Here is a 22,587-nt window from a genome sequence, read left to right as displayed (position 1 = left end):
CCATCCGTCATCCATCATCCATCATCCAAACATCCATTCATCCATCTATCCAACCATCCATCCACCCATCATCCAACTATCCATCTATCCATCCATCCATCATCCAAACATTCATCATCCATCATCCAAACATCTATCTATCATCCAGCCATCATTCATCATCAAACCATCCATCATCCATAAATCATCCAACCATCCATTCATCAATCATCCAACTATTCATCCATCATCTAACCATCATCCAACCATCCATCTATCCATCCATCATCCATCCATTATCCAGCCATCCATCATCTATCCACCATCTTTCATCCACCATCCATCCATCTGTCCATCTATCCATTCATCCTTCACTCCATTCATTCATCCTTCAATCTATTATCCATCCATCCAAACATTCATCTATCCATGAATCTAACCATCTAGCCATCTAGCCACCATCCATCCAACCATCCATTCATCAATCATCCATCCATAATCCATCAATTCATCCATCCATTATCCAACATCCATACATTCATCCATCCATCATCCATCCACCATCTATCATCCATCCATCCATCCATAACCCTAACCCATCCATCCAACCATCCATCCATCCATCCATCCATCCATCCATCCATCCATCCATCCACCATCTACTATCCATCCATCCATCCATCCATCCATCAATCCATCTAACATAATATATAGTTTTAGTTTTTAGGGACAACATGTGACATTGATGCTTTGACGTACAGAAAACGTTTTGAAATATTGCAGTTCTAAAAATAAATAAAATAAATATAATTTTAATAGTTTTGCTGTAGTGTGTTAAGAAGCTGAAACAATCGTTCAGTCTTATTCAAAGCCAGCAGTTCCTGTGGTGGAGCAGCTAGTCTGCCTATTGGATTGTGTTTATCTCTCTATGGAGGTGTGTATATCTAGCTTTTAATGGAGACTCTCTGTGCACTCTGAGGTCTTTCACCCTAACAGCTCGGTGATAGAGTGCATTTGGACCACAGACTGGCTGTATGATCTCTACTCCTCTTAGAACACAATTGCACAAACATTTCTGCCCTGCTAACAGAGATGAACTGTCATCCACTTCCCCCCCCCTTCTTTTCTCCTCTCTTTCCTCCTTTCAAGCCTCCATCTCAGCTAGTTCTCCCCTCCTTCCTTTATTTATTATTTCTCTCTGCTCAGCCTTCTTCCTGGCCTAGAAAGGTTGCCATGGAGACAGAAGCAGATTTGATGCAGAGACGAGAAATGAATTATAGAGTCAGGCTGTGGCTGATTGTTTGTGTGTTTTTACTACTTTGTGCAAAAATGGTTTCAAATTAAATCTTTGCTCAGAATCTTTACATTCACTTGTGCTTTTGTGTGGTTTGTTTTTGTGGGCTTTGCTTTTGATTCTTTGTCCACCGTTTACGATGACATCATGTGTTATTTTTGGCCCTGCGTCTAATGCGCGTGGGCTTCCTCCGTTTGTGTGCAGGTGGAGGGTTTGGAAGCTGTGTCCTGCTCTCTTTTATTAACAGCTGTTGATAGAATGTCCGGATGAACTAAATATGTATCGATGTCTGTTTGCAATATTTGATGCATTCATGAAAACAATCTACCTAAACATGACAACAGAGCCATCCTTTGCTAGATGGTCTTTCTAAATTATGGTGTCTCTTATTTAATTATATGTTTGTTAATCCTTATCCTGATTGTGTTGCTGTGCCTTTATCTTTAGGTTTGTTACTCTGTGAATAGATTGACAGGCATCAAGACATTGATTCAAAGTGTCGCTGAAGAAAACTGCCATTTAACATGGATTTCTAAATTAATTCAGTTAGTTTTTGCTGTTAGTTTATTGCTTTAAAAGCTAAATGAAATATAAAAATTGACGAAGAAAACTTGAATACCTAGCAAATATATCAGGTACCGTAATTGTTGCATTGCTGAAATTCAGTACCACAGTGTTAGGAAATGATTTTAGTGAGGTAATCATAATGGTGAGGTAACATGAGGCCAGCGATGCTGCAGTATTCAGAGCACAGACTGGATCGCTTAATCATAATACAACTTACAGTTCTGATATTGTTTTTGTTATTGCATTGACAAAGAACCTGTTTTTAACTGAGTGCTTCATCTTACTTTTTTAGAGCTAGAATGGCTTTTAATTATTCCTATTGAGGTGAAGCCAAATGCCATAGTTTCTGTTTGTTTTGGTTCAAAATGAAAATACTTTTTAGGAAGACACAGTTTTAATCAATTGCAAGGAGTTTATATTTAAATTGGAAAAAAAGTTGTTGCAAGCATCCTACAAGTTTTCTTTTTCTTTCTTTCTTTCTTTCTTTCTTTCTTTCTTTCTTTCTTTCTAGTCATTGTAGAAGATGTTTCGAAAATATCAGAATTTTCTCAAAAACTGATTTTTTTTATTTTTTTTATAGCATTTTAAAGGTCCTATATCATGCTATATTAAGACCTTCTAACATCAACTACAGCCACATATGGGTAATATTTTACATTTTGTAAAATACAATACTAATTTATTAGGAAATATGACTTATTTTCTTTCAACCCGGAAGTTGAGACGTTTCTCGGAGCGCCGCCTCTCCCTGTGTGAGTGCCTCCCATTTCATGACGTAGCCCTAGAGCCCCGGCAGCATGGGCAATGGACACGCCCACCAAACTTTGTAAAGAGTTCCAGAGAATGTATTTGAAATATAAAGACAAATAAGTGAGTATGGCTAACATTTCGCTAGAGGTTTATTTTACTTACGGCTGAGGCCTCTCCATCAGTGGGTTTTTGTGAGAATCGCTCCGGTTTGAAGACGTAATTTACTGGACAATCCACTTTGGAACTGGCCAAGGTTCACCAAGCAGTCTTCTGTAAAGTGACGGTCACAGACTAACGGATGCTGGATGGTGTGTCGCGAGATAAATTCCAACACTTCTGGCGAGTAGACACTTCTTCAGGAAGTTTGAACAAAATTCCAAAGACTTTCGCAGTCGAACGCACATTTTCGGTTACCAGGCATTATTGTTTGGTACAAAAACAAAGACAGTTTCTTTTCCCTGTGCAGACCGGATAAGAAAGGACAATAACCATCCAAACAGATGTTCTTCGGCCGCTCGCATGCCTCTAGCACCAGAGAGAATGGGCGTGTATGTTCACTGTGGAGGAGCGGCACCAGCAGCAGGCACTTCCTGGAGGGGACGGTTCAGAATTCTAGTGACGTCACTCACTCAGAGAGCAGGATTATTGAGGATTTCTCAGAGATGCAGGAAATGAATCCCAATAATACTTTGGGGGTGTTTTTGATAAGGAATAAACATTGTAACAAGGTTAAAAGCAAAAAAAGTTGATTTGCATGATATTGGACCTTCAAATTTTCCTCTCATGCGAAAGATTGGAGTCAATGCAGAAATTGCATTTTTTAAACATTCGTTTTTCACTTATGGACCCAATAAAACATTGTTATGAACAAATGACCAATATCTCCATGCTGTCTTTGTGCAATATGTGTATTTTTGGATTTCTGTCCTAATAACAGTCGTTTGAAATCCTAATATCTTGCACAGGCTTCTTTAGTTTGTTGTTATTGTTCCATGGATCATTTTTGTGTTCACACACGTGCTGCATTAATATGAAAAGCATCACATACAGTCACCACCAGCATTATTCTGCTTTAACGTCACTTTCACAGATATAGATTATGGTCCCAACATGCCAGATACTGTATATGTTGACTAATCATGTACTGTATAACTAGGCCTGGGCAATATATCAAGATTCAAGATATATCGAGTTTTCTATTTTGGCAGTATTGAAAATTACAATATTGCCTATATTGATATATCATTTTATAGCTAATTTTGCATTAAATTACTAGTTTTAGGAGATCAAAGTAAGTTTCCTGAAAAAAGTTTGTCTGAATAAATGAAACCTTAACATATTTTAAAAAAGAAGACAAAATAGTGGAGTCGCTGTTTCTGCTACTTCTCAGAACAGCATGAAAAGCAATTAAATGGATTGCTGAGTGCGTCCTAACCTAGACGTTTACCTAAACAAGCCACACTTCCGAACACACTCACACGTGCTGTCCCTTATAGGAGAAAAAGCCAAAAGTGGCCCATATTGTGCAGCTGTTTGCTAATAAATGTGGTATTTTTAATCAGAAAATTGAAGATTTATTGACTTTATTGAGTTAAAAATATCAAGTATTATGTCGTATATGGGCATTTTGAGAAAAAAATATTGAGATATGAATTATGGTCCATATCGCCCAACCCTATATATACCGGTTCAAAATTTTCCCATTTACTGCATAAATCAACCCAGATTTGCCACGAGACCAAAAGCCCATTTCAGAAGCTTTACATCTGATTGTTGGTCCTATAGTTTAGGGCTGCACTCAGCTTTTAACCAAAGCTGTAAGTTCATATAATCGTGAAGTGATTTGGAAGGAGCAGCACATTTAAAGTCCTGAGAAAGGAGTGGAAGAGAGAAATAGAGAATAAGTAAACAGGATCTACTGAGAGAAAGATATACTGTTGGGCTCAGCTCAGAAGAAGGATGATGTGTGATGTGAGTGGCAGGCGTACAAAGCAAATGGAAGTATGTGTATTTATTATTCTTCAGCCTACCAGCTTGTTTGTTGTTTTATGATGGATGCACATCATAAATCCACACACACTCAGACCACATAAACCCTATTGAAACACTGGGCTACTCAGACCTAATGGGCTGAAATGAATTGACTAAATAATGGCCATAAATTCCTTTTAACTGGTGAGAGTGTTCAGACGAGAGAAAGCTTCTTTAGAAGTAGACACACATGCCCACAGGGTGCCAGAAAACCATTTTAGGGCCACAAAACGCACAATGCTGTTACACGTGTGATGCTTGAATGTGGGTAAAATGCAGCAGAATTATTATCTGCAGTCTGGTGACCCAATTATTACATCTACTCCCAAGTGTGTGTCTCACACACACACACACTGCCTGAGGCTTTAGGTGACACCATACTACCCGTCCCACTGCATTGCTCAGTGCTGCCTCCTATTGGACAAAGTCTGTGATGTATGATGTGTTTGAGTTTATATGTCAGCTTAAATGAGTCATTGTGTTAACTTTCAGCTCTTCCTTTTCTTTGCTTTTCAGCGCTGGCATCGCTGTAGGTTTCTATGGCAACGGAGAGTCAAGTGATGGAGCTAATCGATTGGCCTACTCCCTCCGCCATGCCAACCGCACCGTGTCTGGGGTGGAAAAACTGGTGTGAGATCGGCCAAATATCTTTGTCTTTTAAACCTGAAGTGAATGAAAATGACGTCTAACATGTGTCCCCAGGTGTCGGACAACGCCCTTGCCTTAAACCAAACTGTGGAGGAGAGCTTAGCCCAGTTAGAGACAGCTTTTCAGAACCAGACCGACTACGTGTCCTTCATCCAAAAGCTGCAGGGACAGCTGGATGAGCTGGTGAGGCTGATGGTGGACGTTCCTTTCTGGTCTAACACTGAAATCTCCCTGGAGGACTTGGCCCGCAAGACGGAGGCATTTGACTTTTATAGGTCAGTAATAACAAATCAATGTTGCATTTGTTGCTGACATCTGCTGCAAACTGGCCTTTACTAAAAGGGTTTAATGAGTTAGAAAAAGTGAGTGAAGTCCTTTAACGTAATGACTGTTAAAATATAGTCAGTGTTTGCATGCACACAGCTATCGAGCTACGCTAATAAGTTGATTAAAGACCTGGTCACAAAGTGCATCTTCTTCTCCTCGCCTGTCATCAATCTCCTTCTTCTTCCAGGGTTATGGTGCAGCACGTGCACAACACCATGTCTGATACCAGTCGAGCTAACTTGGCTAAATGCAATATTAGCTCAATTGTTTAATTAAGCTGCAGAACCTGTTTACATTCATCTAAAAACCCAGTTACTGAGTGTTTTATTTCAAGGCAGACAGTGATTTAGTAGTTCCCAATTTTAATAGCAAGCTGACTTTGTGTTTGGTTTTTTAGGATCCTTTCTATGTGGATTTTGCAGATACTTTGGTTTCCTCCTGTTGCCCATAAGTATTTATGATGAGTGATTAAATTCTCTAAGTTGGCTGAAAAGGTGAATAGGTGCATTACAAATGATATGAATTATTATTATTATCATTAATAATATTTCATTTTATTTGTAATGCACTTTAAATTCGATACCAAATCTCAAAGTGCTACAGGATTAATAAATAAATAAATAAATAAATAAATAAATAAAACACATATATTAAAAGACAGCACTAAACAGGCATTAACTGTTAAAATAAGTTTTGGTAAAAAGGTGTTATTTAAGTTTTTTCTTAAAAATGTCCACCATTTGTGGGGCCCTGAGGTGATCTGGGAGGGCTTTTGCTTGTGCTTTTGGTTGCATAAAATCTGGTGTAATCATCAGCAATTTAGAATAAGGCTGAACGATTAATTGCATGTGCAAATACTGTATTATTTTCCTTTTATTTTTAATTGTCAAAAGAATCCCTTTGATAAACTATTCAAAACAATGCAATTTAACAAAAAATAAATCTTGAATGAAATAAATAAAGGAATAATACAAATGAAGAAGAAGCTTATTAATTTAAATTCTGGTTCTATAGTAAACAATGCAAAACTGCATAATAGTTCTTTTTCTTTTTAAAAGTGCAACTGAAAATGTATTTTGTGCCTTAACAATTGGACTTTAAAATAAAAAAAAATGTCATTGTACTGATTTACGTCAGATATTTGTTTGGACCAGCAGTGAAGAACAGATGCTATGCTAGCAGACAGAGGTAATAGAAAAACGTGACTTTTACAGATATTCACGTAATATTACAAATATTCTTATGGTGCTAAAGGGGTAAGGAATCATTTATTAACATGTAACATTAACATGTAAGAGTAGAAGGCGGCCAGTAAGAAAATAGTAGCAGATTCCGCCAACCGATACACTGCTGTACAAGAAAAGGGATAGATATATAGCGCCCTCTGCTGTTTAAAAAAGTACTGCGATTCAATTTTCAAAGTATCGATGTCAATCGCGATACCTATGAATCGATTATTAACTGCCTTACGATTAATCGTTACATCTCTAACGTGCAATCATATTGTGATACGAGAAAATTAGGTTTTCCAACCACAAAGGCTGTGATTTAGACAGGTCATGTGATCTGGTCACATGACTTACGAGCCAGCAAAGCTGAGCAGGCACGGAAAGGAGTCTAAGCTGTGCTTTAACCTGTTGCACAATGGCCTCAGGTTTCACAGAAGCTGACACTGCAGAACTGTAAAAAAAACCCTATTAAAATGCTTGTGTATTATAGTCTGTATCTACGGATACACACTGTAATACGTCGCACAGGATACAACTATCAGGATACGCTGTGGATACGCCTAGTAAAGCTTCATATTTTATTTATTTATTGACTGTCTGGTTAAGTTCAGACAGTGTTCAGGAAGTGCATTCTACATGTTGTGTGATTTATTACTGACTCATGTTTACACCACACCTGTTTGGCAGTTTTCTTAAGTTGTTGTGATAAACACTTAAAATACTGCAAGTCAAGGTATTTAGTAAGTTTACAACTGTAATAGAAGTTGATAAATAAACTGTATTTTGTATTATTTCATACTTCATTTGCTTATTAACATAAGTCTAACCTACCGGTAAATAAAAAAAACTATTTATGTATATTATGACATTCTTTATTATAATACAGATTGATTTATCACTTGTTTATTGAAAAACACATGAAAAAAGATTATATTGAATTCTTTATTGAATCGCAATATTGAGTGAAAAAACAAAAATTGCAATTAGATTATTTTTCAAAATTGTTCAGCCCAGATGTAGGAGCACAAAAGTGGTGTCTTTCTACTACTGTTTTTAATGATTTTATTTACATTTTTTATTTCATTCATTAGAACAAACAGTTAAACATTAACTGTTTAATTCAATGTTATGTATGATAATTGCTAGCCACAGACTAAGCTTTTGTATTAAATCTGTTCTGCTGGTTATTAAAGGACAAAAGTGTTTTCCCAACACATTTGAGTGAATTAAAACAATCTTGGTGTGTGAAAATCTACTTTGGAGATGACTTAAAGACGGGCTCACTACTTTGGTTTGTTTAATAGCTTGGTGTTTAAAGTATCATCAGGTGTTGTTTATTGACTATTTTCATCTATTGTGATTGTATGTGTGCGTTCACAGGTGGTTGGGGTACCTTGGTTTACTGCTGTTTGATGTCCTCATTTGTCTTCTGGTTCTCTTTGGTCTCATACGTAACTCTCGGGGTATTCTGATTGGGTACGCTTATTTGCATCACACTTTAAATCATACTTCTAATGGATGCGCTAAAATCTGTAGTTTAAGAGTGTGTTTTATGTTTTCTTCAGAGTGTGTCTGCTGGGTGTTCTGACTCTGATAATCAGCTGGGGGTCTCTGGGCCTGGAACTGGCTGTTGCTGCCGTAAGTGTAACCATGGCAACACCGCCGAGCTCTCAGGCTCCGCAGTGATGTAATCTCCTCTGTGCTCGAGTGAGCGCGTTCAGCGGGAATGCTACTGTGGGCTGATGTGTCATGTGTGCTTTCCTTTTACAGTCAGCCAGCGACTTCTGCGTTTCTCCGGATACTTACATCACCACGGTTACCAAGGAGAACGCTGTCATTGACCAAGGTATGCACACAGGAAGGTACCAATGATCTGCCAACAGCAATGTTCCCCAAGCTTTCAGGCACATGATTTGACTGACAAACTCCTGTGAACAAGAATCGTATTCTCCCCTTTGTGCTTATGCATATGTCTATATATACAGTATATATGTATATATGTTTTAACAAAAGTATATGTTTGCATCAATATTTGGCAACACACAAGGATTAAAACCATACATAGAGTTTGCGGGGCAGCTGGGGCAGGACCCCCCCATTACAGGTTTTCCAAATTCATTAGAAAAAATAATACAATTCATATACAATTATTTTAAGTGCCATAAAACACAGTGACTGTACAAGATATACAGTATATGCATTCATTTGTTGTTCTATCTGTTTTTGGCACTCAAGTCATGTGACCATCGTCTCCTTTGCAAGGCTTCTGCTGCTTTGATTCTAGCATATTACTGTTAGTTTCTACCTCAGGTGTGTAGGACAAGTGTTCAGTGAAATGGTTCCAAACTTTTGAGACTTTATGTTCGTTGTTCTTCTGTTGCGCAGTTCTTCTTCCCAATGTAAATGGTGAAGCACTGCACCCAGCAGTTCATGTATGGTACTGCAACAAAAATGAAGCAGAAAGCAGCCGCCGACCTGATTTTATCATTAATTTACAACATTAAACGATGCGTCAATGCACATTTTTGCAGTCAACATTATCAGTTATGTTACTAATCGTTTTTGCATTATTATTACACACTTTGTGGTTGGCGTGAATCTCCAGATGGTCTATATATTTAATTGTATTTTTTCTTTTACCGCCCCTAGCAACAATCTCAAGCTCCGCCTATGATTAAAAAAAGCAATAAAGTTTTTTTCTAATAGAAATTAAACATGAAGAGTTCATAGAAAGTTTCCTAAAGAATGCTGTCACCATTCTCTATATGACAGGCAAGTCTCAATCCGAGATGTTGATTTCTATTTAAAGAATCAAGTGTGTGTGTGTGTGTGTGTGTGTGTGTGTGTCTAACGGGATTATGTTTGACTGGCATCTGAAAGCTCAAACTCTTCCAACCTTTTTGCATCAGCGACCCTATACTCTCCACTCACTGCTCCTCCAGCTTCTCCCAGAAGAAAAATAAGAACTGAGCAGACGTGCAAAACAGAAGAACTGTCAAGGATATATTTGTGTATAGCAAATAATTTTGTCCAATTATTCACCATTTAAATGCATGAATAACAACTCTATGTATTGGTGTATTCCCAGATATCCTGCAATACTACCTGAGTTGCAGCTCTGGACAAATTAACCCCTTTCAGCAGGTAACTGCAAAAAGAAACTGCTACTTTATTTAATCGTCTTAAAAATGCACTAACTAAAAGAAACATTATGTGTGCATTTGTGTTTGCTCTTTTTGTAGAGGCTGTCAGGGAGTCACAAAGCATTGGTGGAGATGCAGGATGATGTGGCAGAGCTACTGAGATCAGCCACACGTGATTATCCCAGCACCAGGGTGCGGAGCTTTATGGTTGTGTGTGTGTTTTAGTTTTAATTTTGTAAGAGTGAGAGAAAGAATGAGGAGTGGGAAAAGGAAGTGAGTGGTGAACATGTGTGTTCTTTACTTTGTGCATACAGGGAAATTTGGAGCAAATCCAGTCTGTGCTGAATTCAACTGAGGTTGGTCTCCACCAGCTGACGGCTCTGGTTGACTGCCGCAGCTTGCACATGGTGAGATGCATGTGGTGAAAGTTAAAACTGCTGCATTTCAAAATGAGTCAAATTAGAATGTTTCCCTGTCTGCTGAATGGTTAAAATATACTCTGTCAACATTTCTGTCTAGATGATCTAAAGAAGGGATTTGGCCAACTTGTAAATCTTTAATAATCATTGATATTATGGTGTTGTATAATGACATTATGGAGGATGGAGTAATACCCATAAAGGTGGGAATATATTTTGGCCCATTCTGAACCGATTTTTCACTTGTGCGTCTATTATTGGGATTGGGCCGAGTCTCTGGTAAATCGTGTTGTCGTGCCTCATGTAGTATACATGGTGTAGTATACATAGTGTAGTATACATGGTGTAGTATACATGGTGTTGTATACATGGGTGTAGTATACATCAGTGTAGTATACATGGTGTAGTATACATGGTGTAGTATACATGGTGTAGTATACATGGTTTAGTATACATGGGTGTAGTATACATGGTGTAGTATACATGGTGTAGTATACATGGTGTAGTATACATGGTGTAATATACATGGTGTAGTATACATGGTGTAGTATACATGGTGTAGTATACATGGTGTAGTGTACATGGGTGTAGTATACATGGGTGTAGTATACATGGTGTAGTATACATGGTGTAATATACATGGTGTAGTATACATGGTGTAGTATACATGGTGTAATATACATGGTGTAGTATACATGGTGTAGTATACATGGTGTAATATACATGGTGTAATATACATGGTGTAGTATACATGGTGTAGTATACATGGGTGTAGTACCTCACGACCAGCTCCTGATCAGCAGTCTTATGGTCGTAAGAAAATCAAACATGTTTGAATTCCTGGTCAATCCTCGTGAGAGTATCACACTGTTGAAGCAGTGCCACGTACCGGGTATATCTCAAACTCTCACACTGCGCATGTGCCAAAACCGTAGGACTGCTGTAGGATTACTGGTCATCACATTTTACATCTTCTATTTTAATAGCGACGCTTCAGAGTTCTTCTTCTTCTTCGAGCTGTGTACAACGATTAAAAAAATGGCAGCGTATGCCCGCCTTAAGTACTGCTTGTAGGACATCTTCATGACAATAGAGGGATGGTTTTTCTGAGCTGCCGTCTCACTTCACAGGACTACGTCCAGGCGCTGACCGGCCTGTGCTACGATGGGGTGGAGGGTCTCATCTACCTGGTCCTCTTCTCCTTTGTCACTGCTCTGATGTTCTCCTCTATTGTGTGCAGTGTGCCTCACACATGGCCAGGCAAGAGGTAACACACGGCATAGACCCGGCACACTCAAAGTGAATGTAGCCCCTTAGATCCATCTTTGGATACTAACTACTGACATGTTGTTGGCTCTAACCTTTTCTCCTAAATCAATGAACCTGTCTGACTAAAACACAGTGGAGCAGACTTGCATGTCATCCTGTTCAGTGTGTTTGTTTTAGAAATGGTGGCATCTACCTGTACATTTTCCAGCCTTGTCTCTGCATCCGTCCACTGTCCTCTGCCAGTGAAATGATTTAAGATGATCAGCGCGGCCAGTTTGTCTGTTGTGTCATTTATCTTCTTTGGACTGGGAGCACCCGTCTTGTGTTGGACTATATCACCACTTTTATTTTTTTTTGGCCGTGCCCACTTCCTCCTTCTGTTTCCTCCCTTGCTCCTTTCCTCCTGTCCTGATTTGGAAATACTTTGGGCTTTAGATCATAATAGTGTATGTTGACGAGTCGACAATGAAAACCTGTTTAGATAACATACATTTTGAAGATTATCGATTTGAAGTATGGAACACAGCTGGATTCATGGTGTGAAAAGCTCTAATGGTGTGTTTGAATAACCAGCACAACCAGCGTACGGCCCAGCAGTACTCAGTGAGCTGACTGTTTCATTGCTGCACTTTAGCCTCACTTTGTTTGGATTATTGAAACATGTTGACCTGATTAACAGTCGGGTCGTAGCAACTCTTTGTACAGACCTTCCTGTCCATGTTGACGTGTCGTTTTGTCTCATATGGACAATTATCAGGAGTATGAAAGATTAGCCAAAAACTGCTTTTTGAGAATTCGCTGCCACTTTTGGAGCCAAAAATCCAACTTCCAAATCAGCACACATCTTATTCGACTCCTCATTCTATTACTTTGGCGGATGTTTTTCTTCTTCTGCTTTTTATGCTTTTTTTTATATATTCTTTGTCATTTTTGACCATTTTATGTAAAAAAAAAAATGGTCTTCAACCATCATTTATTAAAGCTTATGTATATGTTTTCCTTTCCACAGAGAACAGAAATGCATGGGGGATTTTATTAAATTACAGATTCTGAAATTTGCTACCAATGACTAGGGAAGTAGAAGCATGACGAAGGTGACTGCATGTTCCCTCCATAGCTCTGCATCAGAGGGATTTAATAGAGAAACCTCATAAGGAATGTGCTCATAGGTAATGTGATATACATATTAAAGGTAATCAATCAGTCTCACCCTGGACTGCAGTGTACTTGTAGTGGATCTGTTTTTGTCAATGAATGCTGCCCCTGTTCCTCTTCTTCTTGTCCAGCTGCTTTCCAGCTGGAGGCGTGGCCCGATCCACTCCGTTGTATTGGGGCGACCCTGATAGATGAAGCACTGCCTCCCCCTGTCCTAACCTCCTTCTTCAACCACTTGTTTACACTCTGTTGTCTCTCTCGGATCCCCCTCCCCTCTACCCCCTCACTCCTTCTTGTCCATCGCACCCTCCCGTGCCCTGCCCTTACCTGACTGATTGAAGGACGGATGAGGAAGATGAAGAGGATGAGTCGGGCGCGTCGCGTGGTGGCGTGCACGATAACCTGTACCGCGTTCACATGCCCAGTCTCTACAGCTGTGGCTCCAGCTACGGTAGCGAAGCTAGCCTGCCCGCTACAGCCCACACTGTCAGCAATGCCCCCGTCACTGAATACATGTGAGTTAGCACCCACAGCTTGCTCCAGGCTAGCAGGATTGACACACTGCCTGTCTTAGGTAGATGCTGCTTTGCCCCCGTGTGACCCAGACTAGAAGCGTAGCAATGCACAGTGCCTGCAAACGTTTAAATCAGACCTTATTTGACACAAATAACTTGCATGTATATTTCAACACACTGTTATTTATTCAGCTGCTTGCTGTGTCAGCCAATTTAAACTAATAGCAGGGTTGGGGTCAATAACAGTTTTCAATTACAATCACATCTTTAACATTTTCAATTACAACTCAATTATGATTACTGTGACCAACATTTTTCCCAATTCCAAATCCAATTTCAATTATTATTTTCCCCCTGAAAGTCATTACAATTACGTTCTCAATTACTGTAGGTCAATTACACTTAATCACAATTACTGAGCCTTTAATGAATGAACCCATAAAACATAGCCTTCCTCTTGTGTTAGCTTTCTGTTAGCATCTCTTATGAAAATGGGTCAGTTTTGACCCATGTCTTAAATTAGCCGTAAAATATTGTCTATTATCCAATTTTTTTTTTTTAATCCCTTGGTTATCTTGTTAGGCTTCTTAATCTATGAAAATATTGGTATCAATATTTTTGGTCAGTATACCCCTCAATTTTAATTTTCTTTATATATTAAAATAATCAGGTATCCTTGATATGAAACATTTTTTAATAATTTTTAACTACATATATGTAAGCCATTGAACTGTAACATGGTTCCCCAGTTTTTGTGTTTATTTAAATTGTAAATGACAGTTTTTATAGAATGTTCATGCCAATTACAATTACAAAGTCACTCACTGTATCTGAAACTCAATTTCAATTCAATTATGATTACAACAGAAACATAGTTTTTCCAATTACGGTTACAATCATAATTACCTAATAATTGTAATTAATTATCAATTACGCAATGACACTTATAATCGACCCCAATCCTGATTAATAACAGCAAAGGTTCTCTTGCATTGGACAAGTAATAAGTGCTTGCTGCTATGTGCTACCAAACCAAGAACGGATTGCTTGCTTGAATGAGGCAGATTGTATGAAGCCATTAGTGTCAATTCTTCTGCTGCTTGATATGATTCAGGCTTATGAAACTGTAGACATTTGGACTTCAGTGCACGATCAATGAAATTAGATTGTTTTAGAGGGTTTTTTTTACACCACCAAGTAATCACAATTCATATGTTGCATTACCTTGGTCAATATCTCAGCCCTGATAGTAGCTGATTTGATATGTGCAACAAACAACATGAAGAAGAGCAGTCTTTTTATAGGACAAAAGTTTTAGGAAACATCTTGCTTCATTATAATAATAATAATAATAATAATAATAATAATAATAATAATAGTAATAATGCATTGGATTTATATAGCGGTTTATGAAACATCTTTGCTTTACTCTATAATCATTATATTCCATTAGTTAACAGGGAGCTGCAGGGGGAATTGTTCCCTACCTGAAAGCTTAATAATGAGGGTAATGTATGAATGATGAGGCCTCTAATGCATTTTCCACAAGCTTTATAAGCCGTGTGTTATTTTTCCACCCAGTAAGAATATGAATTCATAAGGCTAAAATATGTTATTGATTACAGAGAGTAAAGACATTACAAATATTACAAACCATCTAAAGAAAGTGTTTCATTATTGTCAAAGTTGAACTGCCACTTAAATCAAAGTTTAGATGTACAAACACATAATTCTGATAAATGCAACTATCAAATATAAGCAAATGATTCATCACCAGAACAAAGTAAAGGCGTTTTTATGTTACTGTGCAAATCTTTATTTAAAGGCTTAAATTCTTTCTGACGACCCAATTGTAGAATGAACCAATTCTTTTGTAACATGCCGTGTGACAGATAAGGAAAGCATCATCATTATGTGTTAACGATAAACAAGCTGCAGATGAAGCTCAGCGGCAGGGTGACCACATGCAGTAACCTCTTATTCTATAACGCAGGAGCCAGAATGCAAACTTTCAGAACCCTCGGTGTGAGAACACCCCCCTGATTGGCAGGGAGTCCCCTCCACCCTCTGTAAGTGCACACTTTCTAGAACACACTCTCCCTCAGCTACCTTCCAATCCCCACACGGCAGCTGGCAGATCTGTACACACCCACAGAGATGGTGTCTTTGTGAATTTAAGATTGCATCTCCTTGATGGAGCTCCTGCTAATATCTGTGACGGATCCCATGTTGCTTTGTGTGGCTATTGGAAGGTTGTCCCCTATCCTGAAACCACTGCAAGTGTCCTCTGTGCTGTGGTCATGGATCACCTTCATGAAGGTCATTTTGGCAGCCTGGGATTACTGGAATTGCGAAAAAGGAAGTCTGCTCTTTGATTTGCACTCCAGCGTTTGGATGTCATAGTGGGGCCAACAAGGTTGTCCTCTATTTCTGATGTAAAACGTCTGGTTGTTGCCACCATTGCTGACAGCGAGAAAAGAACATGTAGGGATTCTGGATCAGCTGCTGACCAGCTCGTTGAACGATAAACACTTTTTTTTTTTTTTACTAAAAACTAACTAACCAAATGTTGTGGGTTTGACAAAGTGCTGCTGGGCCTGTAGTGTCAGCCATTGTTTAATGCAGTATCAAGTGGATCCATTTTAACAGTGTGACATAACTGGATATATTTAGTAAATGCAGCATGATTATCGTTATTTAAGACTTTCCCCAAAGCAGAAACAAACTTAAACCACTAAAACTCCTGCCCTCCCACCCCCCCACCCCCTACCCCCGCACTGTGTTTATGTGTGTATGTTCTGGTCGAGGTGTATGTGTCCCCTGTATTTGTATCCCTTCACCCTTCACTGGTGTACAGCCACAGGAGCACTCACCTCCCTCCTCCATCGTGTAAACACACCAAAGTGTTTCAGGCTGCTCCTCCTCCCACTGAAACCAGTCCGGTGCTCACAGAAAAACACTAACTCGTACCAGGCTAACCGACTACATCAGAAGTAGAGCACTAACTACCTATGAAACACACCTGCTAATTTACAATAACATCATCCTGATCTAATCTGTAGCCAATGTTAGAATCAAACCCCGGCTGTCCAAATGACTAGTCACTGTATTTCATTCTGTTAGCCTCTCGTCTGTCTGTCTGTCTGTCTGTCTGTCTGTCTGTCTGTCTGTATAATTTACATGTTTATTGGTACAAGTCTCTTTTATAAACCAGTTGGGACATGTTTGTTGATGTTAGGGTTAAGTTTAGTTTACTTTCTAATTACCACATTAATAAAATCTGGTTTGGTTTCATGCAGCTCCATGATGTCCAAATATACAAATTGGAGTTGTTAAAACTGCAGTATGTAAGTTTTTTTTTTTTTTTTGGCACAATGTGGACAAAAATCCTTAATCATCTTTGAGCATATTCAGATCCAAAGTGTTCTGAGTGGACAGTAAATATCTGCTCCTTCTCCTGGCCCTGTAAAATGACATTTATAAATCCAGGAGCGTGACGCTGGATGTCAGCCAATCAGAGAACTTTCTACAAACACATGTGCTCCATAAGCTGTTTTGGTTATTACTATTGGCTGCTCGAGTGAAGTCAGGCGCATTCACATACCATTGATGTTAAAATGTGTAATGGCGGACGTGTCAGCAGAGGTCTCCATCGTGGCTTTAGACACAACAGTTACACGGCAAATCAAGCGGAGAAAGGCAGACCAAGGTGGAGAAGCAACAGAAATAAGGCACAAATATATTCAGGAGGAACTGTCCAGTCCATGACTGCAGGGTCTGCCGCACATCCTGGTGTCATTGAGAGACTGACAACCGACGGGATAAATCGCTTGTAAACCAGAGAACCTTAATCAAGGTGAATTAATGTTACAATCTGGATGCGGAGCGGTGGTTGTCCCTCTGCCCTGAGCAGCAGCTGGGATCACAGCCGCCTACGTGTGCTTGTGGTGGGGGCGAGCTGATGGTATCAGCCGCTCCTCGGGGCAGTAACTGCAGTGTGATACGTGTATTCATGCCGGAGTCTCTGAAACACCAGAAAAATCTCCAATTCCATAAGATAAAGTCTATACATTTGTCACTAGTCTATTGAGAAAAAAGTTGCTAAGAGCGTTCATACTGCAGCTTTAAGTTAATATTTTGAATATGAAAATAGTTTTTTTTCAATGGCTTGAAAATTGACTATTGTCCCACCTTCTTTACAAAGAGATTTGTATTCATATCTGTTCTACATACAATATTTAATGCAATATGCACTCTTTAATGCAAGAAAACCTGTTTTTCTGTGCGGTATAAAGGTGTTAACTAAAGTCTGTGGTCGGTGTGTGTGTGTGTGTGTGTGTGTGTGTGTGTGTGTGTCCTCTCCCTGCTTTTCATCATTCCTTCTCTGGTCTTGTTACACCTTCTTTCTTCTCCTGACTTCTGTGTCCTCAGTACACCTCCAGTATGAGGGCTAAATATTTGGCTACCAACCGACCAGAGCAGAACCGACGCTCCGTTCCCAACGACCAACTGGACCCCTCTAGCCGACCTCACCCCACTGCCCGACCACAGTCCTCAGTCCACTAGATACCACTTCAGCCCAGAACTGCCAGAATATCCTTCTCACAGCTCAAGACACCAATGGAGAGTGCTACAAAGCACCAACAGGAAACCAGTTCATTTAGGTCCACCATAGTTCCAACACCACAAGCCTGAAGTCTACAACCAGACCAGGACGACACTTGAAAGGTCATTCACAACCCAACAGAAAACACAGTTTGCTTCTCCACGTCACTGTGATGGATCAGCACTACAATACCCACAATGCATTGTGACGAGAGCAGCCAAGCCCTCAATGGGATCTGTACACTGCTCACATGGGAGGTTTCGACTACCACACGCGCGCACACACGCATACACACACACACTCGCACACACACACACACAGACACACACACACACACACACACACACACACACACACACACACACACACACACACACACACACACACACACACACACACACACTGTATAGAGCTGTAAATATTGATCATGTGCTTTTGCTGATTCCATGAAAGGTAGACTGTTGAATCCTCACTGGTTTTGTGGCGTACTGTGTTTAACATGTTCATTTATGAAGCGACATCCTAAACACAACACAACACAACACGACACACACACACATACACACACATACACACAAATAGGTCGTTTGTCTTAACCAACCACTCATCTGTTAGTAAATAAATAGACGTTTAGATCAGAAAGCCATGTCTGGATAAATAATGTATGTGTAGCGCGTCATCCACACTCTCACTTCAGCCTAACGTCATTGTCTCAGACTTGAATTATGAAACCCTCAATATGTTTTTGTTTCTTTTGATGCCTTTCAATTTTGGCAAATTGAGTCAAAACAGTGGACATCATAATTCTCATCTTGTGCCAAAAAACTGAATCTTCAACTGAGGGAGGCCTGATTTTTCTCCTACTGCCTCTGGATTTGACAAAGGGATCAAGTGACACCTCCTGGTGTCTTTTTTCTTTGGTTTTTAGTGTGAAGAGACCTTAAAAGACATAATAATGGACTGATAATAGTGACCACATTTTACAGGTGCTATGGAAAATATCCAAGAAAGACCTAACTGAAGGGTTGACGTTAGTTGTTACATTTTTTTTTTTTTTATTCAGGGATGTGTTCACCACTATGAGAAGCAGTGGGATAAACAAGGTGTCCTGAAACCTGAATAAAGGATAGCACTTCTCTTACAGGAAATGTTACATAATGGTTGTTTTTATCATAAGCTGATGTGATACTGTGACCAACTCTAGTGTTTTGGCTCCTGGAATTATTTCTTCCCGTTCCCATTTTGTTTTGATTTTCTTACCTGATGACATGTTTTTTTCCACTCACAAGCACAAGCTGCTGTTTGAGGTAATTGTGTGAGTGACGGAGAAGTAAAACTCACTGCCTGGGATACTGCCAGTGGCTTTTCCTTCATTTCTCTGTACAGTGTAGAGACAAGAACAGTAGTCGTGAAGCCTTGTGTGTGTGTATGTGTGTGTGTGTGACATGCAGGGTGATTGGCTATCACTTAATATCGGTGTTGCTCTGTGTGTGAGCATGATGATCAATGTGTATGTGTCGGGCTGGCCGCAAGCCAAGACCAGCACCATTCCTACACTGAAGCTGCACATGCCTCCATACACACACACACACACACACACGCACACACACGCACACACACACACACACACACACACACACACACACACACACACACACACACACACACACACACACACACACACACACACACACACACACACACACACACACACACACACACACTGCAGCATCACACACAGCCCTATTCCATCTCTTTGATCCTGTTTACATTCTTGTTAATAGTAACTGCACGCCCTTCCATGCTTCTAACCATTTGCATCATGGGTAAAGTTGTAGTTTTTACATTGAGAGAAACCCAACATGTTGTAGTTAGCCCTGACACGACTGAACCACCATTCCTGTACAGCATTTCTGCATTGTAATAATAGTCGATGACCACTTCTCTCGTCTTAGCGAGACAATCTTTACATGTGTGACTTTACTAGAACAGAAAATGTTCGTAAAAATGGTTACAAAACGGTAACAATGCTACCTACGGTCTAGTACATTTACAGTGTTGTTTTTATTTGAGTTTTTCTCTCTTTTTTTGCACCATTGATGCAAACAGTGTTATGATCTGTGAGACTAGTCACTGAATAATGGCCTTTCATGATGTTTTTAATCTCTTCATATCTCAACGCCTTTTTTTATTTCAACTTTTCTCTGTCTTGAAAAAAAAAACAAACAAAATGCTGACTGTGAGGATAAAATAATAGCTAGCTGTTTTGTAGGAGAATACATGCAAATAAAAGCTGTGTTTTCTCTTTTATTAATGGCGAATGACTTTCTGTCTTGCAGTGTTTTAACAGGAATATTCCAGTGTCGTCTACACACCTGAGTTGAAGCCGTGTTTGAAGTTCTGTCAAATGCGTTCAGTGAAATTGACTGGCTGAACACAGACCCGTGTTAATGGAAAACTAAGGAGCAAAGCTCATGTTTAAAGGGTCAAAAATGTGTGTCTGTGTGAGTGAATGTGTGCGTGTGGTATTTGCAGGACTTCAAATCCACCTTTGTCCAGATGTGACGGAAAAACTATGTTTTTTTAATGGCTGTTTTTTTTTTTTCTCTCTGATGGTTTAACTAAGATGATAATAATCACATCCAAACTGTAGTAATGATATTCAGCCTGGAATAAATGTTTAAAAAAAATATTAAAACAACTTATTTGATATGACTCTTGCTTTCTTTTTTTTTAACATCAACTGTTTCTCAATGACTTGTAGGAGGGAAACCTACTGACCATTACTGCCATTCCCAAGTCATAATACATTTTAGCATTGCTGTGTGTTTTACAGCTGTAATGGGCCCTGAGCTAATGTAAGGCTGGTCTTTAGAATACAAAATAATCATATATATATATAAGAAATGTATGACTTCCTATATCTTTATTTCACTTTATTTGTCTTTGTGTTTACATCACAGGAAATATAATCTGTCTGAACAGAGAACGTTTAAGTTAGCTTAGCATTTAGTAAATAAATAAACACAGTGACAAACATCTTTGCAATTCTAACTGATCAAATTTTTAAATAAAGTAAAAAGTTCAGTAAATCTCAAGGTGCTCCGTGGTATCTGGTCCCAATTACTAAAAGCAGTGGCTATCCGTACAGTTGCCATATCAATATACCGACATTCTATTCGTACGCCACTATTTGGCCTGTTTAGGTCACGTGAATAAGACTAACCCTAAAAATTGTTGCGATATTGGGTTATAACCTAACCCTAACCCTAAGACGCTACGTACTTGTACTTCATTAACCAGAGGTGTTGAAAAAAATCAATTTGGCGATATATCGCAATATTATGTTGTGCGATTCTCTGATCGATTCAAAATGACTACATATTGATTATTATTTATTTTATTTTTTTAAAAAAGAAAAAAATGTAACTGCAGGCTTTCTGCATTTATTTGTTCTAGGCATATACCTCAGTTAAGTTGCACTAAAGTTGGTCAAAGCTGGTTTAAAAACCGCAGGCAGATTGTATGTTATTTTTTTTATTTTAAGTTGTTGGCACATGGCATGTTAAAGCCATTGTTTTGAGTGTAAAATATGCCAATAAAATATATTTTATACATAATGTTCTCATGAATGTGAACACATTTACAGATTAGTTGTTTCTTAAGTCATAAAAAAATAAATCACAATAATCGCCTTAAACTTCAATATCGGGATATATTGTATTGCATCGTATCGTGACCTATGTATCGGGATACGCATCGTATCGCCAGATACCAGGCAATACACACCCCTATTGGTAAACGTACCGATAGCACCAGGGGTTGTCCGTACAGCAACCGTACAAATAGACAAATTGATTACTAACTAGCCCTCGAGAAAGTATTTTTATTTATACACCTAACCATTAATTTTGCAGCTGAACATGATAGTAAAGCTTTTGTTTTTTTTCCAGTATGTTTCCTACTTAAGCTAAAGGATAATCATAACCAAATGTGGTTAATATTAATATCTTAAGGTAAACAATGAGTCCTTCTCAATCCAGATGTCCTTTATTCCGACATATGGACTTTTTCATGCAGTGCATGCTTCAATGCCACCTAGTGGTAAACTAGCAGAATGCAGCAATCTAGTGAATGGTTTACCTAATATTAGCATGTCCAAAACACAACAAATGAAGAACGAAAAAAAAAGAACGTAATTATGCTTCCTATAATTGTAAAATCCAGGATTTGAGTCTCAGCAACTGCGACTCTAGACTTTGCTTGTTCTCTTGGAGCACCTGTGTCAAACTCAAGGCCCAGGACCCATATCCAGACCTTTAGAGCAACTTGTTTGGCCCACAGGATTAGGTAAAAATGACAGAAAATGTGAATTATTGTTTAAATTAACAACTAACACAGTTTTAGATATATCACCCCCTCCAAAAACACAAATTCAATGAAACTCCACAATATTTGTCAGGACTCAAAATGTTCCTGTGCTTTTCCTGTGTTTTTGTAATTATATTTTGAAAAAAAAACCAAATGTCTATTGCCTAGATTTTTTGTTTTGATTTTTGCTGACAATCTCCAAAATGGTCATATGGATTTGTGACGTGTGAAATTACAATAAATACACACAAATAAATACACCTGCTAAACATCTCCACGCCGAA

The 22,587-nt window shown here is 38.9% G+C and overlaps 1 protein-coding gene across 2 annotated transcripts in view; it reads left to right on the top strand.

The window, feature by feature from the left end:
* The window catches only part of LOC114462375 (protein tweety homolog 3-like), a 32,247-nt gene extending 13,222 nt beyond the window's left edge, over window positions 1-19,025 (top strand). The window contains exons 4-15 of one of the 2 annotated variants that reach the window (XM_028445179.1): window positions 5,138-5,249; window positions 5,324-5,544; window positions 8,206-8,301; window positions 8,391-8,463; window positions 8,596-8,671; window positions 9,914-9,969; window positions 10,068-10,160; window positions 10,283-10,375; window positions 11,518-11,654; window positions 13,153-13,326; window positions 15,320-15,395; window positions 17,758-19,025. In XM_028445179.1, the coding sequence (XP_028300980.1) occupies window positions 5,138-5,249; window positions 5,324-5,544; window positions 8,206-8,301; window positions 8,391-8,463; window positions 8,596-8,671; window positions 9,914-9,969; window positions 10,068-10,160; window positions 10,283-10,375; window positions 11,518-11,654; window positions 13,153-13,326; window positions 15,320-15,395; window positions 17,758-17,892 (1,342 nt within the window). In that variant the 3' untranslated portion in view covers window positions 17,893-19,025. The other variant, XM_028445187.1, reaches the window with a different exon arrangement.
* The last annotated feature ends 3,562 nt before the right edge of the window (window positions 19,026-22,587 follow it).

The sequence above is a fragment of the Gouania willdenowi genome, chromosome 1, assembly GCF_900634775.1.
Source record: "Gouania willdenowi chromosome 1, fGouWil2.1, whole genome shotgun sequence".
Taxonomy (NCBI): domain Eukaryota; kingdom Metazoa; phylum Chordata; class Actinopteri; order Blenniiformes; family Gobiesocidae; genus Gouania; species Gouania willdenowi.
This window is presented reverse-complemented; position numbering and strand designations above follow the sequence as displayed.